The sequence below is a fragment of the Gossypium hirsutum genome, chromosome A03 (genome assembly GCF_007990345.1).
Source record: "Gossypium hirsutum isolate 1008001.06 chromosome A03, Gossypium_hirsutum_v2.1, whole genome shotgun sequence".
Lineage (NCBI taxonomy): Eukaryota > Viridiplantae > Streptophyta > Magnoliopsida > Malvales > Malvaceae > Gossypium > Gossypium hirsutum.
The window spans coordinates 21,840,185-21,858,430 of NC_053426.1; the positions used below are offsets into that span (position 1 = coordinate 21,840,185).

Consider the following 18,246-nt stretch of genomic DNA (forward strand, 5'->3'; position numbering starts at 1 on the left):
GATGATTCCATTTTAACAAATTAAGGTATCGTCACTCGTTGCTCATTAATATGTTGTTACTGACGCATTTGCTCAACTATCATCTTGAAGGAGTATCCCAAAGAAACAACCTATCTCGTCTGGCGAGCTTGCCCCGCTATAATGCCAACGTCCTCTCTACTACTCCTTTTGAGACAAAACATTGTAACTCATAGTTGAATTTTCCTTTGTTTAATCTGCTACCTCACTTCTCAGGTGCTATAGCCAAATGTGCATTTCTGCTCTTTCTATGAACGTCATTTCCTTTTTCTCGAGAATAAAATTGCATCATCAATACTATATCCTGCCTGTTTGCTCCATTATCATTTGGACAGAGATCTAAAAAAGGCGATTTATCCAAATATATCCTTGAACTTGAGCGTATTCTAAACAATTATCTCACTTCAGCTTCTTGCATTATCTAGAAACTCCTAGAATAATATGCAAAACTTCTATTGTAAAAACATCACTAGTTCATTCATCATTATGTCAATGCAACATGCTTGCAATCAAATCGTGATAATGAACAAGAATGGAAATTAGCCTTGAATTTAAATTAAATTATCAAAAGAACAACAATGGCCATTAATTTAGGAATGTATATCTTGAAAAAGAAAGGATAAAGATAACCAATTTACTGAAAATGAAGACTAGGTACCCTTGTTATCGCAACCTGAGCTTCTCCGTACAAACTTCTTGAAAACCAATTCAAACTCAACATGTGTTTAGGAGATCAGAAGCACTTTGTCAATGCCCCAAGATGCAACATATTCCCTTCATGGTTAATTCAAGTATATCAAGATCACAGCCTCCTCACTTTGGATCCATATTTGAGCCACCCTTTTCGGGTTTTCAACTCAAATCCCCTTTGGTCACAAGGCGCCTTTTGCGGGTTTTCACCTTGGCCTCTCATTTTTCTCTTTTTCTTTCTTTTTTATTATTGGGTCTCAAAGCGCCCTTTGCAAGTTTTCACTTTGGCCCTTTCCATTTTTATTTGAGTATCAAAGTGCCCTTTGCGGATTTTCACTTTGACCTTTTTTTTAAAGTCTCAAAGCGCCCTTTGCGGGTTTTCACTTTGGCTTCCCTCCCTTGTCAAGTGTAGTACTTTTTGACTGCATCCGATTTCACTAGATTAGATAAATTTTTTCCATCCATTTCGGCCAGTATTAATGCACCACCAGAGAAAGCTTTCTTCACCACATAGGGCCCCTCCCAATTCGGCATCCATTTACCTCTGAAATCTTTTTGTATGGGAAGAATCTTCTTCAAAACTAAATCTCCCTCATGAAACTCTCTTGGGCGAACCTTTTTTCATAAGCCCGCATCATTCTTTTTTGATACATCTTTCCATGCTGAATAGCCTTTAGCCTCTTTTCCTCAATCAAGTTCAACTGATCATAACGAGACTGTATCCATTCTGCTTCATCTAACTTTAATTCTGACAAAGCTCGAAGAGAAGGTATTTCCACTTCAATGGGCAAAACTGCTTTCATTCCATAGACCAATGAGAACGGTGTTGCCCCAGTAGAAGTTCTGACAGATGTTTGATAAGCATAAAGAGCAAATGGCAACTTTTCATGCCAATCGTTGTAAGTTTCAGTCATTTTCCCCACAATCTTCTTGATATTTTTGTTAGCTGCTTCCACTGCCCCATTCATCTTCGAACGATATGGTGACGAGTTATGATGTCTGATTTTAAACTGACTGCAGACCTCTGCTATTGTACTATTGTTCAAATTCAGCGCATTATCAGATATGATCTTCTCAGGCATTCCATATCGACATATAATTTCCTTCTTTAAGAATCTACTAACTGCCGATTTAGTTACGTTGGCGTACGAAGCAGCTTCCACCCACTTGGTAAAATAATCAATGACTACAAAAATGAAACGATGCCCATTTGAAGCCTTAGGTGAAATTGGCCCTATGACATCCATGCCCCACATGAAAAATGGCCATGGAGAAGTCATAACATGCAATGGCGAAGGAGGTACATGAATCTTATCACCATAAATTTGAAATTTGTGACATTTCTTAGCATAATTGATGCAGTCTCCTTCCATGGTTGACCAATAATAACCAAACCGCATAATTTGTTTGGCCATTGTGAACCTATTGGCATGCGTTCCACATACACCTTCGTGCACTTCTTCCAAGATTTTCTTGGACTCCACGGCATCCACGCATCTCAAAAGTACCTGATCTTTCCTTCTTTTGTACAAGATCTTTCCATCTAAAACATAATCGCAAGCGAGCCTTCTCAACGTTCTTTTGTCATTATCGTGGCTTGATCCGGATACTCACGATTTCTCACATACCGTAATATATCCTGATACCAAGGATGATCATCTCTTTCTTCTTCCTCTATATTATAACAATAAGACGGGGCCTCATAAATACTCATCCAAATGGGCTTCACATCCTCTTGTCTGCTTACTTTGATCATGGAAGCCAAAGTAGCCAAAGCATTTTCCATTTGGTTTTCATCACGCGGGAGATAACTGAAAGTAATATCATCAAAATCTTCAACTAACCCCCAACACCAGCCTTCTATAATTGATTAGCTTGGCATTTCTTGTTTCCCATTCACCTCAAAGTTGATAAATCACCAATGCAGAATCACCATATACTTCCAATGATTTGATCTTGCATTCTATTGCTGCTCTGAGCCCCATGATACATGTTTCATATTCTGCCATATTATTCGTACAATCAAAATCCAATTTACATGTGAATGGATAATGATCTCCATCTGGGGATACTAGAACTGCCCCAACTCTATTACCCACAGCATTTGATGCTCCATCAAAATTCAATTTCCAACAGTGACCTTTTGTATTGTCTTCTTCAGCAGCTGCTACATACACTATCTCTTCATTGGGGAAGTCAAAATTCAAGAGCTCATAATCTTCTAAAGCTCGGCTGGCCAGAAAATCTGCTATTGCACTCCCCTTTACAGCTTTTTGACTCATGTAAATTATGTCAAATTCAGAAAGTAAAATTTTCCACCTAGCCATCCTTCTGTTCAAGGCATTTGATTCCATCATATACTTTAAAGGATCCAACTTTGAGATTAGCCAGGTTGTATGATACAACATATATTGCTTCAATCTTCGTGCTGTCCAAACCAAAGCGCAACACAAATTTTCAATTGGCGAATATCTCAACTCACACTCAGTGAATTTCTTACTGAGGTAATATATCGCCTTTTCATTTCTTCCCGATTCGTCATGTTGACCAAGCACACATCCCATTGAATTACCAAACACGGTCAAATACAATATCAATGGCCTGTCTGAACTTGGGGGTGATAACACTGGAGGACTTGACAAATACTTTTTAACTTTATCAAAAGCCTTTTGACATTCACCATGCCATTCACCTGGGTTATACTTTTAAAGAAGACAGAATATAGGGTCACACTTCTCCGTTAATTGAGAAATAAACCGCGCGATGTAATTTAATCTTTCAAGGAAACCCCGAAGTTCTTTTTGGGTACGTAGTGGAGACAACTCCAGTATAGCCCGAACCTTATCCGAATCAATCTCAATTCCCTTCTCACTGACCACAAAGCCCAATAGCTTTCCGGATCTTGCCCCAAAAGTACACTTAGTGGGATTAAGCTTTAACTGAAACTTTCTCAATCTCATGAACAACTTTCTTAAAACTTCAATATGTTCCCTTTCAGTTCGAGATTTGGCTATCATATCGTCAACATACACTTCAATTTCTTTGTGCATCATATCATGGAATAAAGTTACCATAGCTCTCTGATATGTCGCTCCAGTATTCTTCAATCCAAATCGCATCACCTTGTAACAAAACGTACCCCACAAGGTTATAAAAGTAGTCTTTCCCATGTCCTCAGGATGCATCTTGATCTGATTATACCACGAGAAACCATCCATGAAGGAAAACAATAAGTAACCAGCCGTATTATCCTCTAGTGTATCAATGTGAGGTAAAGGGAAGTTGTCCTTTGGGCTCACTTTATTTAGATCTCTATAATCCACACACATTCGGACCTTGCCGTCTTTCTTGGGAACTGGCACCACATTAGCTACCCATTCTGAGTATTTGATCACCTGAAGGAATCCCGCATCAAACTGCTTTTTAACTTCTTCCTTGATCTTTAAGACAATATCTAGCCTCATTCGTCGAAGCTTCTGCTGTACTGGCTTGCAATCTTCTCTTATAGGAAGGCAATGTACTGCAATATCATGACTTAAACCGGGCATACCCCGGTATGACCATGCAAAAACATCTTTAAATTCCTGATCCCTCTAAACACATGTCTTGCTCAAATAGTGATTCTGAGTTAGTAACAGCGTCACTCATGATATTAATATCCAGGGACCTATTATAAGTACAAGAATATACAAAGAATGAATGAATTTGGTAATTATTGCTTTGTATGATATGTTTATGAATAAAAGAATGATTGAAGAAAGAATCAAGATAATTATTTAGACAAAAAGAATAACACAATTGCTTGTAAAAAGAATAATATTTACTCAAAATGATAGCAAAAAATGTACTTCATTGAAATAATGATGTTTAAACATGAGCCTATTCCATAAAGAAATCTTTATTGTTTCTAGGCCTAAAAAAATAAGTTTGTTTTGAACATTACTCTGAATGAGCTCTAAAAACTATAGGGAGATCCTCCGCAGTCCAATTGTCTAGAACACTTCCAGGCTCATATGGACGAATATTTGACGAAATCCCCTCTTCAATTATCTCTTCAAAAATAGCATTAATGTACATGTTTTCCAATGCTTCTTCCATGCTTTCTTTCCCCAACATACCCTGTTCAGGATAAATAATGCCCCCTGATACAAAAGTCTTGGAGATATGAGGAATTATCATGGGCTCCCACTTGATTTCCCCACCACTCACTCGTGCTCTTCTTCTTTCTTGTCTTATTTCTAGTTCCTTTTTCTTTTGTCTTGCATCTGGCCTGAACCCCAAACCAAAGCGATCCTATTTGTCTTTCAGCATTGGAATTGCAATTCTTCCTTGAAGGCATCTTCCAAGTCCCTTTCCTAGTACAGCTCCCCGGCCTATCATCAATTGTGAACCCATCATCGTGGTTTTAGATATTTTTAGCTCCAGAATTCTACTTCCCTCAGTAATGAATGTTGCATTCACAAACTCCAAAGACCGAAAAGAGCACTCAATGGCTTCCTCATTTGTTTCTACATACAGTGCATCACTACTCACGGTCGCGATAATATCTTCTTCAGCATTTATCGTTACCAATCGCCCTTCTGACACCAGCTTCAGCTTTTGATGTAACGATGAAGGTACTGCCCCTGCCGAGTGTATCCAAGGCCTTCCCAACAGGCAATTGTAAGAGGGCTTAATATCCATTACTAGAAAATCTACCTCATACGTGGTTGGTCCAATCAATAAGGGTACTTCTATTCTCCCCATGACTCTCCTCTCCGTGCCATCAAATGCTCGAACTATGTTCTGACATCCCTTCATATGAGAGCTATCCATAGGTAACTTGTTTAGTGTGGACAGAGGCAGCACATTCAATGCTGAACCGTTATCTACCAATACCCCTGGCAATGTGTATCCTTTACATCTGGTAGTTATATGCAAAGCTTTAGTAGATCCCATCCCTCCTGGCGGAATCTTATCATCATTGAAAAAGATAAAGTTGTTTGCACTTATGTTGTTAACCAACCGATCCAACTTATTAACGGAGATATCGTTGGTTATATAGGTTTCATTTAGCACCTTCATCAATGCACTCCGATGCACCTCTGAACTCAGAAGTAGGGTCAATATAGAAATACGGGCTAGCTGTTTACGCAACTGTTCCACTACACTGTACTCGCTATGTTTTAGAAATTTCAAGAATTCCTTAGCTTCCTCTTCTTTCACTGGTTCATTAACAGGTACATCAAGTTCAACTGCTTTTCCTTTCTTTTGCTCAACCAACACCTCTCTTTCTTTCACTGGTTCTGTTCAGGTATCATATCGCCTTCCACTGCGTGTATGAGACCCTACATTTTGATCCTCCTTTAACAGGCTAGCTAAATTCTCCTTTCCCGAGATTGTCACATTACAGTCATAGTTCCATAGGACATGTTTATTATCCTTGTAAGAAAAAACTGCTGGCTTCTGAATTATAATCTTTGGCGCCATTTGAACTCCTGCTTCATTCTTAGGACATGAGATAATAACCACAAGATAATTGGTTTTTGGTCTTGATGTGGACTCTGACGCACATATATACTCTTCCTCATTGACCTCCTCATAAAACTCCATTTCCTTGTTGTCTATCAGGCCCTGAATAACAGCTCTGAATTCGTCACATTCCTGAATTCTGTATCCCTCTTTGTGATGGTAATCACAATAATTCTCCATCCCATTATCATTTCCTTCTGTGCTTGAAGTAACTAATCCCCTTCTTGCCATCTCTTTCCAAACTCGTTTCAAAGGAGTCTTTACTTCTGAAACATCCCTCTTGGTCTTTTTTCCAATACCTTCATCTATTGCATTTACCCCGCCATCAGTATGATTAGGCAGTGGATTTTCAGCACTGGGCGCATTATCAAATTTCACGATACCTATCTGGATAAATCTCTCAACCACCTTCTTAAAAGTGGTGCAATTTTCTATCGAATGACCCACAATTCCTGTGTGATACTCACATTAGGCATTAGCATCGTACCATTTAGGGAACGGAGGCTGTATTGGCTTTAAGTAAAAAGGTGCCACCACATATACATCGAACAAACTTTGATATAATTCTTTGTATGTCATAGGAATTGGTGTAAATTGAATCTTCTCATTATTCTGCCTGGTCCCTGACTCTTGCCGTGATGAACCCTGACTAGCAGTTGTTGCTTTTGGTTGACTCACAGTAATAGACTTTGAATATCCCACGTTCGCATTATTCACCTCATTCTCTTTCTTCCATGGCACAGACCTTTTAGCACTTAATCCAGCATCTATCCTTCCATTTCTTATGGCATTCTCAATCATTTCTCCCGTCATGACCACATCCGCAAAGCTCTTCATGGCACTTCCTAGCATATGAGTTATAAACGAGGCCTTTAAGGTGTTAATAAAGAGCATCGTAGTTTCTTTCTCTAGGAGCGGTGGCTGAACTTGAATGGCCATTTCCCTCCATCTCTGCGCATACTGCTTAAAACTTTCGTTTGGTTTCTTCTCCATATTCTGCAGAGTAATTCTATCGGGAATTATATCTGTCACATGACTGTATTGCTTCATGAACGCCTGTGCTAAATCTCTCTATGAACTAATTCTATTTCGATTCAACTGATTGTACCATTTAGCAGTTACTCCAACCAGGCTATCTTGGAAGCAATGAATCAGTAATTGATCATTATGAACATACCCTGTCATCCTTCTGCAAAACATAATGATATGAGCTTCAGGATAGCTTGTTCCATTGTATTTCTCAAATTCTGGCATCCTGAACTTGTATGGTAGTACTAAGTCTGGGACCAAACTTAAATCCTTTGCATCAATCCTAGGATGTCTATCACCACCCTCTATTGCTCTGACCTTTTCCTCCAGCCATTTGCACCGTTCTTCTAACTGCCTTTGTGATTCTGCCTTTGCTCTTTCTTCTTTTGCAACTTCATCCAAATCAGGGACCATTGGATTATGTGAGTTATTACCAGGATTATAACCTGAACCAGCTTGAAAATTCATTGGAACCAAAACCCCGGCTTGAAACTGCTGAGGCCTGATTGTAACAGATGGCTTCTGCAAATTAATCTCTGGTTGCGTCTGCATATGTACAGGAGTGAAGCCAGGAGGATATTGAGGGTTTTCATTACTTTCTCCCATATTATCCATTGGACCTTTTCCTTTGTCCATTCTTCCCATCAGCAATTGGGACAACTGACTCATCATCTCTTTTTGGGTCTCCATCATCTGTTCTTTCATCTCTTGCTGCATCTTAACAAGCTGTTCTTGCATCTGTGACTGCATATGCTCTTGCATATCCTTTTGCATTTGTTCTAACTTTTCCAGTCTTTTGTCCATTGACTTAGTCTTTTTCCTCATACCGTAGGGATGCGTATTTGGTGTGTTTTGGTTGGTTTCTAGATTACTAAAATAATTTTTAATTAATTAGAATCTTATTATGATCTTTAATACATATGATGTAATGTAATGCAAATGCATGAATGCAAAGAAGGCATCAATTCTGATTCAATTCCTTTTAGAAAATTTCACTAGAAAATAAAACTCTTTACATAAAACTGAGTTACAAATACGACTTCACCCTAACACTCAGGGCCTTAATTTTCCTAAGCAATGAAGCTAGTTCTTGTCCCCTATCTGACACCAACTCGTACTTCACACTTAATACGTTTGCCTGTACTACCAAGGACTGCAAGTAGTCAGCTACTTCTCGAATTTGCGTTACACCTTCTCCCATGATGTAATCCCTGCTTCTAACTTGGTCCTGAGAGTAATAAAGTTGATTCTTCCATTGCTCCTCATTTGCCTCCAAGAACTCAATCCTCATTTCACAACTCTACAAGGCCGTCTCTAACTCTTCTATTTTCCCTTTCATCTCCTCGATCTTACTTAAGCTTGCTTTCAACTCTATCACAGAATTACGATTCCGGTATAAACACAGAGATCTCTCAAGTAAGATCAAGGAGATGAAATAATGTACAGAATAAATTTATGGAACATGTATATACAAGTAAAAATTGGGTATAATTATTTGTAAAAAATGTAAGAAAGAAACAAAGTAAATATATAAGTTATATAGGTAACAAAAGTTTCTAAAAAAAAACAAGGTTATATACAAAATGTAAAACTATATTTACACATAAATTTAGTGATATGTATTTATAAAATTATGTTTATAAAGAGAATTTGGAAATAAATAATATTTAATTTTACAGGAAACAAATTGATTTAGAGTGAATATATGAGTAAATAAATTCAAATTTAAAACTATAACATAAATCTAATAAATTACTTAATGAAAAATCAAAGTAAAGTAAAAAGAATAATTTACAACTAAAATATGCTTCGAATAATAAAAGGATCCATGTTTAACATGCGTGAATTCACAGGGATTAAGATTGAAATTATCCCCGATCCTGAAACCTGCATGGAAACATGGGCTAAAATGCAACATCAAGCAAAACTTTAGGGAAGATTTTTAAGAAAAAAAAAACCAATTAGATGCAAAAAGGAGTTAATTGCAATGCAACGTGATTGGGAAGGGCTTGCTACATAAATATGCCATTTTAGGCGCTTTAACACAGACCCAGGTCCCCAAACGGGTTGAGGCGCGGACCTCCCCCTCCATACGACACCGTTTTTGATTTGGATGTTAAAATACCAATTTCCAATTATTTTCTCCAAAACGCAGGTAAGAAAAACAAAACCCTTGCTTTGCTAGACTTTATCCCATTGCGCAGCCACTAACCTCCATTAATTTGGTGGCTAATAGCACAGACAATGGACGGATCTTACCCATAGGTGCCAAGACTTTTGGGAATCTGGTAAGCCTGCTTCCTTTCCTCTTTTTCTTATTCAAAAAAACAAAAATCTTATGTTTTTCTTTTTGAAAATGAAATCCAAAAAAAACCTTAACACCACTCGACCCTCGCCTACATCTATGCATATTTGAGATGTTTGGCTTTCATCGGTGTCGATCCGAGTTCATCCTCATATATTCGTGCTAAATTTGTGAATCAATCAAAGAAAATAAAGAATAAATCTGGGATTCACCTTTCAAATTTTGGGCTAGATTTTTGAATATCTAATGTGCATGCGTATATTGAGCGTGTATATTATGTATGCGTAAAAAATTAAGGTACAAATAATGGCTTTTTATAGCCAAATTTACAGAAATAAAAAAAATAAAAATACATTTTCCCTCTGTCATTTGGCTGTACATTCTGTTGCTGCTTCTTCTCGTATATTCTTTTACAGATATGGAGCACCGACCGTACGGAGAGAATTGCTCGTGAAAGCCGTGATTGCAGCACTGGTGTTAGCAAAAGGGATCAGCCAAGAAAGGTGTGACAGCCCAAAATTGACCCTAGTCGGGAAGTGGTTTCGGGACCACAAAACCGAGTCATAAAATTTAGTTAAAATTTTATTTGCATATCTTATATGTGTGATAGTACTTGTATAAAATTTGATGTTTTAATTTTGTATTAGGAATGTGAATTTTGCTTGAAAGGATCTAGTTGAGAGACTTAGAAAATTATGATAGGTAAATAAGTAAGGACCAAATAGTATTAAAATAGGAAAGTTTGGGTTTGCATGTCAAAGTGCCCAATTCTTGATAAGTGGCCGGCCAAGCATGGTTCCATTCCTCCAAGTTTATGTTGTTTATTATTTAATATTGGTAAGTAAATTAGAATAAATAAAAGAAGGGAATTAAAAAGAAAAAAAGGATGAATAAAATAAGGGAGGAAGAAGGAGTGTTCATCCTTTTCCTTATCACAATTGCCGTACCTAAAGAAAGAAAAAGAAGAAAGTGAAGTTAAGGCATTTGGTCATCTTCAAGTTGATTAAGAAGCTCTTGAATATTCGGTGCCTAGGGGAAAAGTTTCTAAGAAGTTTGGCCATGCATGTAACTAGATTGAGGTATGTTGATATTATTCTTTGAGATTCATGTATATTTTAAGTTGTAAGTTTGAAATCTACCTAGCCATGGTTCAAATTTTGTTAATTGATGGAGATGATATTCGGCCATGAATGTTACATTCTTGGTTGGTATTTTGATGTCTTTGGTGATGAGGTATGAAGATGGTTGATTTTGAGTGTTTAATAAAAAGGATACATGAATTATTGTTAAATAATGGTCGAATGTAGCATGATTAAAGATGTGAATAAATTGAAGTTAAGGAGGTTGTCAATGAAAAATATGAGTTGGATGAGTTTTAAAGAATAAAAATTTAGGTGACTAGAGGTCAAGGACATTCGGTCAAAGGCTTGTGTGCTAGCAAAATCGGCCTAAATGTCGTTTTGATGTGTTGAATTGAGTAAGCTAGATGTTGGAACACATAAGGATTCGGCCTTCTAAAACAATAGAGATAAGTGTATGAAAGGCTAAGTTTAAGTAGTAAGGCCGAATAGGTTGTAGATAAGGCACTTGTGAGTTCTTGGCCAAGCAATTAACAAATTAAATTAGAGTACTTGTGACGTATAATGTCAAGTCTAACTTGGTATATTTGGCCACCTAACTAAGTACATCGGTGGTGTTGAATGTAATCTTACACATTCGGCCATATGGGGTAAAAATGGGTCGAGTGTTCATGAGATGAAATTAGGTGTTTAAATGATGTTATAGTTGACATTGTGCATATATACATGCATTCGGCCATCTAATTGAGTATGAAGGTGGTGTTAAATCTAATTGTGATGCCCATTCCGAAGTATATATATATACATATATATGTATATATACATAAGTATACCCATTCGTGATGTTACCTTTAATTATGTGTATAATCGACTAAATGGGTAATTAGTGAGGATGGTTGTCGAATATACAAACATACATATGCATGTGTAATTGAATTATGAATGTTTAGCAAGATGGTTAAACTAGTTGATTTATTGATTAAGCTGAAGGAGTTAAAGGAGGAGAATCAAGCAAAGGCAAAGAAAAGATCATCGAGTAGCCGAGTTGGAACCGTCCTACCCAACACAAAGTAAGTCATTAAGCATATAGTTTGTATTAATTTAAATGATCATAACGTCTATGTAATGATGCTGAATGGAATGATAAATATATATATATACATGTATGTATGTGGTGATGAAAGTGTTGGATGAAGAGAAAAGAGGTGAGATGTATTGAGTTGTTGATCTCGGCACTAAGAGTGCGGGTATAAACATTTATGATCATGAGATTGGCGCTAAGTGTGCGGGTTTAAATTGTACAGCACTAAGTGTGCGAGTTTGATTATGTAGCACTAAGTGTGCGAGCTTGATTATGTAGCACTAAGTGTGAGAGTTTGATTATATAGCACTAAGTGTGCGAGTTGATTATATAGCACTGAGTGTGCGGACTTAATATATACTTTTGAATCATTATGAACACTAAGTGTGCGACATTATTGAGTCGATCACGGACAGCGGATCGGGTAAGTACCTTGAGTTCGTGACTAATAGGCGTTATGTTTATATTTGAAGTTGAGCTTGGTAAGTTTGAACCTATGTGACAATTATAAATGAAGTCACGTACATAAGATTTATCGTGGAATAGGTGAAAGGTCGTTTAGTTGTATGATTGTAACGAAAATAAAATGATGTATGAAAATGCCTCGAATATCCTATTGATTAGTATATGGAATGTGAATGCATGACTTGGTATGAGATTGAACCGATAGGTTTGAGGAACTATGGTATGGTTCGGTATGGATGAAGTAACTAGCCTCGTTCCATTTTGCTTCCTCTTGTGATAATGTTATTAATGGATGGTAGTGCATTGCTTATGACTTACTGAGTTATATACTCACTCGGTGTTTCCTTGTCACCTATTTTAGGTTTCTTGGACTCGTCTCTTTTTGCGTGATCGGGCCGTCATTGGAGTCATCACACCGGCTAGCAAGTTTTGGTACTTTCTTCTTAGTCGGCTTAGGAGAACATTTCGGCATGTATAGGCTATTATGTTGTGTTTGAACTTTGGTATGTAAACTTTTAGCCATGCAAAAATGGCATAAATGTTCGGTTGGGTTTGGTTTCATAACGTTAGGTCGTAAGTCTTGATAATTCGACTTTTTTTATGCCATATGTCATGGTTGATTATTTTTGGTGTTAAAATTCATGATATGGCAATAGTGTAGTAGGGAGATGTTTGACAATGATTAGCCTTTGGCATGGCTAGTCATGATCATAATTGGTGATATGTATGATGAATTACTAGTTAGATCAAGGAGAAATCACGAAATAGGCATAGTTGCTTTCGTAACAGATGCTGGCAGCAGCAGTGACGTGAGATTGAAAAATCACTAAAAATAGTAGGAGTGGAATTAATTAATGAATAAATTATGTAATCGAAGCTTGATGAGTCTATTTTCATATAGAAGTAACGAAATGATCATATGGACAGTATGTTAAGAGATATTCAGGTTCTCGTGAGACAGGGCCAGAACAGTTTCTGGATTCCCTGTTCCGACTTTGGAAATTCATTATAAATTAACCAGAGATAATTATAAGTCATGCCATATATTTACAGATTCCTCTCTGAGTCTAGTTTCTATAGAAACAAACGGCATCGGTATTGAAGCTCTGTGCAGGGAGATATCCAAGTCGTAATGCGCAAAGGTCAGTGTAGTCGATCCCTGTAACATGGGAGACTTTGACTAATAAACTGTACTAATTGGCCTGACTAAAAATTCTAAAAAAATTATACCATATAGGTATATGAGTCTAGTTCCAGGGAAAATTTACGGAACTGGATTTCGAGTTTCAGAACTCAAGATATGATTTTTAAAGCGACTAGTACGCAGATTGGCAGCTTGTCTGGGAAATGTCAAATAAGTGGTTTGAAGTCTGTTAACACCTCGTGTTCGACTCCGGCGACGGTCTCGGGTTCGGGGTGTTACAAAAGGTACCTTTACTCTCCTCATGGTTGCCTCTATTTAAAGCCAGCTTCGCATCCACTCTTATGTTAGCTTCCCGATGTGGAATCCCTTCAACATTAGAGTTTAAATTCAACACCAACTCTTACCGCCCCCTGTTAGCAAAATAAATACTTCTTGCTTGCCATGGGATTCGAAACCATGCCTCCCCTCAGATGCTCCACACGCTACTTGCCACTAAGCCACTAGGCTTTTTGTATCATATTTTATCCCCAATTAATTATAAGGTCTAAAGGCCAAAGTCCAGGTTCCTTTAAAAAAACCAAAATAAATTGCAAGAGCCAAGGCTTGAACCCAGGCTCCCATACAACCTTAATGACGCCACAACCACTAGAGTACAAGTTTCCTTGTGTCATTTATTTAACACAATAATTTCAAAGCCCTCATCCAAGCATCCAGGTTTTTTTTCTCTTAATACCAAAATTTTTGCTAAAGCCCAAGTTTGAACCCAAGATTTCTCTAACACTTCTCAGGGCCATTAACCACCAAAGCAGACATTTAATTGTGTCATTTCATTGCAGAATTAAATACCTATATACAACCTCCTTACGGACCCACACTCAAGGCCCAAATTCGGGGTGTTACATAGACGTTTTATTTTGAGTATGGCATGTATAGCATCGTAGTCATTTTGTGTGTATGATCTTACGATATGGCTGATGAATGGTATGTAAATGCTTGATAATGATTAGCTGTTGGAATGGCTAATCAAGGACATGTTTGGTGTTATGTATGCCTAAATGCTAGTTATTCCATGGAAATCATGAAAAAGGTGAAATTAGCTTTAAAACAGTATCGGACAGCAATAATGACGTGAATTTGGAAAATCACTAAAAATAGTAGAAATGGATTTAGATAGTGAATGAGATATACAATTAAAGCTTGATGAGTCTACTTTAATATGGATGGAACAAAATAGGTATATGAGTTATATTTTATGAGATATTTAAATTTTTCTGAAACAGGGCCAGAGTGATTTCTGGATCCCCTGTTCTGACTTTGGAAATTCACCAAAAATTGTACAAAGATAATTAGAAGTCATGATTTACATGTACAGATTCCTTATTGAGTCTAGTTTTATGAGTAACAAAAACATAAAACTCTGTATATTGAGATATTTAATTTGTAATACACAGGGGTCAGAGTAGTTGAACCCTGAAACAGAGGGGACTTTAACTAATAAAATGTACTAGTTGGCCTAACAAAAAATTCTAGAAAAAATTTAGTTGATAAATATATGAGTCTAGTTTCAGGAAAAAATTACAGAATTGGATTTCAAGTTTCGTAACTTGAGATATGAGTTTTTAAGAGACTATGACGCAGTTAGCTAGCTTGTCTGGAAGTTCTAAAATAAATTATTTGAGCTGTTTAATTAATGAATTAAGTCCGTTAACACCTCGTGCTCGACTCTGGCGACGGTCTCGGGTTCGGGGCGTTACACTCCGGGTAAAAAAAATACCCTTTGTTAGCAAGAATACTTCTTCTCATACACTACTGGCAAACCTGTAAAAGAAAAGAGAAATAAATTCAACGAAGTTAACTAAACTATTGAAATTAAGTGAAATAACCAAACCAAATTACACCAAATTACCAATCCCCACCAACGGCGCCAAAAACTTATCACATGTGAATATAATATGCGATTTGTGCAAGTATACACATCAGATTAAGTAAAAAAGTGATGAGGGAGTTTGTCTCCATAAGGACCGGATTAGGTATAGAATTGGTCAAGTTATTATAATAAAGTGCAAGTAATGTTATGTTATGGCAAAACAGAGTTAAGTATGCAGTGAAAAAATAAATTAATAAGAATGAGTGTGAATTGTATACTAACTTATATTGGAAAATGCTAAGGCAACGCAAAAGTAAGAATACAATGGAAATTATGAGAATAATTATGTGAATAATATGCAACAAATAAATAAACGACTAAGAATGCTATGACAAAGATACTATGGTAGAAGATAAGGGTTACACAATGTTGAGTGGGAAGGTCGGGATTACTAAGAATCTACTTTTCCTGTCAGCAATGCCTTAACAAAATCATACTTAACCTAATGCTTAGAAGAGTTCTAAAATGGCCTGCTTCTTACGAAAGCAGAAACCTCAAGTTACCTTGCCTATGTGTTAGGCCTTTAATATGGTACCCTACACTGTTCCCTTCTATATGAACGTTACTCTATGTCTAGAGTTAACTACAAGTATCTCTCAAGTACTTGCTCATATCATTCAACCATGGTTTAACTAATCTAACATTTTTAGAATTTAGATTAATTTAAGGATATGCTGCACAGTTGACTATGTCTACAGATTGCTCACATACATTGTAAAGAATAGTATAATTGAATGAAACAATAAAATAATTCAAATTTAAACTACAACCATTAAAGATAGTTAATGTGTAATCAAAGTAACCCCAACCTTATGAGATTTAACTCATAGGTTGGCAAGTAAAATTCAACTTAAACATCATTTTTATCACTGTAATTCTCAAAGGAACAAATTGGAAATAATGGAAGAACATCGGGAAGACAACGTTCTCTTGTCCAATCCTCACTCCAGTTGCGCAGTGTCCTGAGATGGCTAAGAGGGGCTGCTTTTATTTTTCCTCTTCCTATCTCTAGTAAGCTGCTACCTTCTATTTCGCAAAAGGATCTCTGTTCTGCCCTCTAGGGTTCCTCCTTTGCTTCTTTTTAATTTTTTTTCTTTTTCAAGGTATCCCACAACCCAAGATTTATCTTCTCCTATTTTCTAGGTAGATTTATCTAGTACAAGTAGAGTTGGGCTAAAACTAATATGCGCTGAATGCTCACTGGACACCTTCCCAGCATTGCCACCGCATACGAGCTGGCAATCTGACCACTTTTTTGCCCTAGAAAAACTTTACTCCTTTTTTTTCTTGTTCTTTATCTTGCACTTGCCAATACCACAAAACACAACCCTTCCATGTGCAATTAAAAGCACCTAATATTGAAAAGCAGCCCAAGTTCTAATGCAATTCTAAAAATACTAATGAAACGTCCTAAAATGCAACTAGATTTACTTAAGTATAGACAATTAACTAGGTCCAAAGGTATAAAATATAACTCTTTTCAAGAGTTATTAGATATATATATTTTTCTTTTTTTTGTGTGAGAAAGTAGAGAAGGATCTCAGGATATTTGTAGCAATTACTATTCATTCTCTCATTCTTTTTTTCTTGTCTTCTTGTCTTTGTATTTTTATTTTGATAAAGCTAGCTTGAGTGCAATGCATTTCAAGTTAGGAGATCAATGTAAATCCTTTGATCTGGGTACAAACATAGGAAATCAACAAAAAATGGTCAAATTGGCTTATAATGCTACTAATTTTTAAAAAAAGGCTAAAGTTCAAATTGTCTTCTATTGATTCAAATTGTCTTCTATTGATCAACACCAAGGTTGGCTTTTTAGGCTCAAAGTGGTTATTCCTTTATGCCCTTTTCATTTCAATACATTCCAAAATCCAAGATACAGTCTCAATATGAATAACAATGCAAAATCCCCTATTCTGAATTTGAAAATTCACCAAAAATTGTACAAAGATAGTTAGAAGTCATGCTTTACATGTACAAATTCCTTATTGAGTCTAGTTTTATAAGAAACAAACGCATAATAATTGAAACTTTGTACAGGGAGATATTTAATTCGTAATACACAGGGGTCAGAGTAGTCGAACCCTGAAACAGGGGGGACTTTAACTAATAAACTGTACTAGTTGGCCTGACAAAATATTCTAGAAAAAAATTATTTGATAGATATATGAGTCTAGTTTCAGGAAACATTTACAAAATTGGATTTGGAGTTTCGTAACTCGAGATATGAATTTTTAAGCGACTATGACGCAGTTAGCCAGCTTGTCTGGAAGTTCTAAAATAAATTGTTTGAGCTGTTTAATTAATGAATTAAGTCCGTTAACACCTTGTGCTCGACTCTGGCGACGGTCTCGGGTTTGGGGCATTACATTTATTGGTATCAGAGCAAAGGTTTAGTCGGTTCTTAGAATTTTTAGTACGAGTAAAAGTCTAGCTATACATGCCATACTTATGTGTTGATAGTATGACGACTCCTGATAATTTTAAAATGTTTTCTTTTATAGTTATGGATCCCGAACAAGCTAGTGTAGATGATGTAGAGAGTAACGTGCCCGCTCCCGCAGAAGGGACGGTGCCACCAAATAGTAGTGAAAGGCCCGTTACAGTTAGTCAGGGAGGAGGGGCTCGAGAAGCCTTCTTCCAAGCTATGAATGAATGGTTTGCCAAGTTCGTTCGAACGAATCCGGCTGTTGGACCTCCACCCCCTCATGATCATCAGACCAGCCATGTAGATCCCCCAGTCATAGGTACGGTTATAAGAGAAAAACCACCAGTTGATAAAATTAGAAAATAAGGAGCCGAAGAGTTTTGAGCTACAAAAGATGATGATGCAGAAAAGGCAGAATTTTGGCTCGAGAATACTATCAGAGTCTTTGATGAGTTATCCTGCATACCTGAGGAATGTATGAAATGTGTTGTATCACTCCTTAGAGATTCGACCTACCATTGGTGGAAGACACTTGTATCAGTTGTACCGAAAGAGAGAGTCACTTGGGA

The 18,246-nt window shown here is 36.8% G+C and overlaps 1 protein-coding gene across 1 annotated transcript; it reads right to left on the reverse strand.

Annotated features, from left to right (window-relative positions):
- Positions 1–5,001: 5,001 nt before the first annotated feature.
- LOC121217873 (uncharacterized) lies at positions 5,002–7,269 on the reverse strand. Its single transcript, XM_041094393.1, has 3 exons — positions 6,774–7,269; positions 6,099–6,671; positions 5,002–5,987 (listed from the first exon to the last, which is right to left on the reverse strand). The coding sequence occupies exons 1-3, from the start codon at positions 7,267–7,269 to the stop codon at positions 5,002–5,004; spliced, it is 2,055 nt and encodes a 684-aa protein (XP_040950327.1).
- Positions 7,270–18,246: the final 10,977 nt, after the last annotated feature.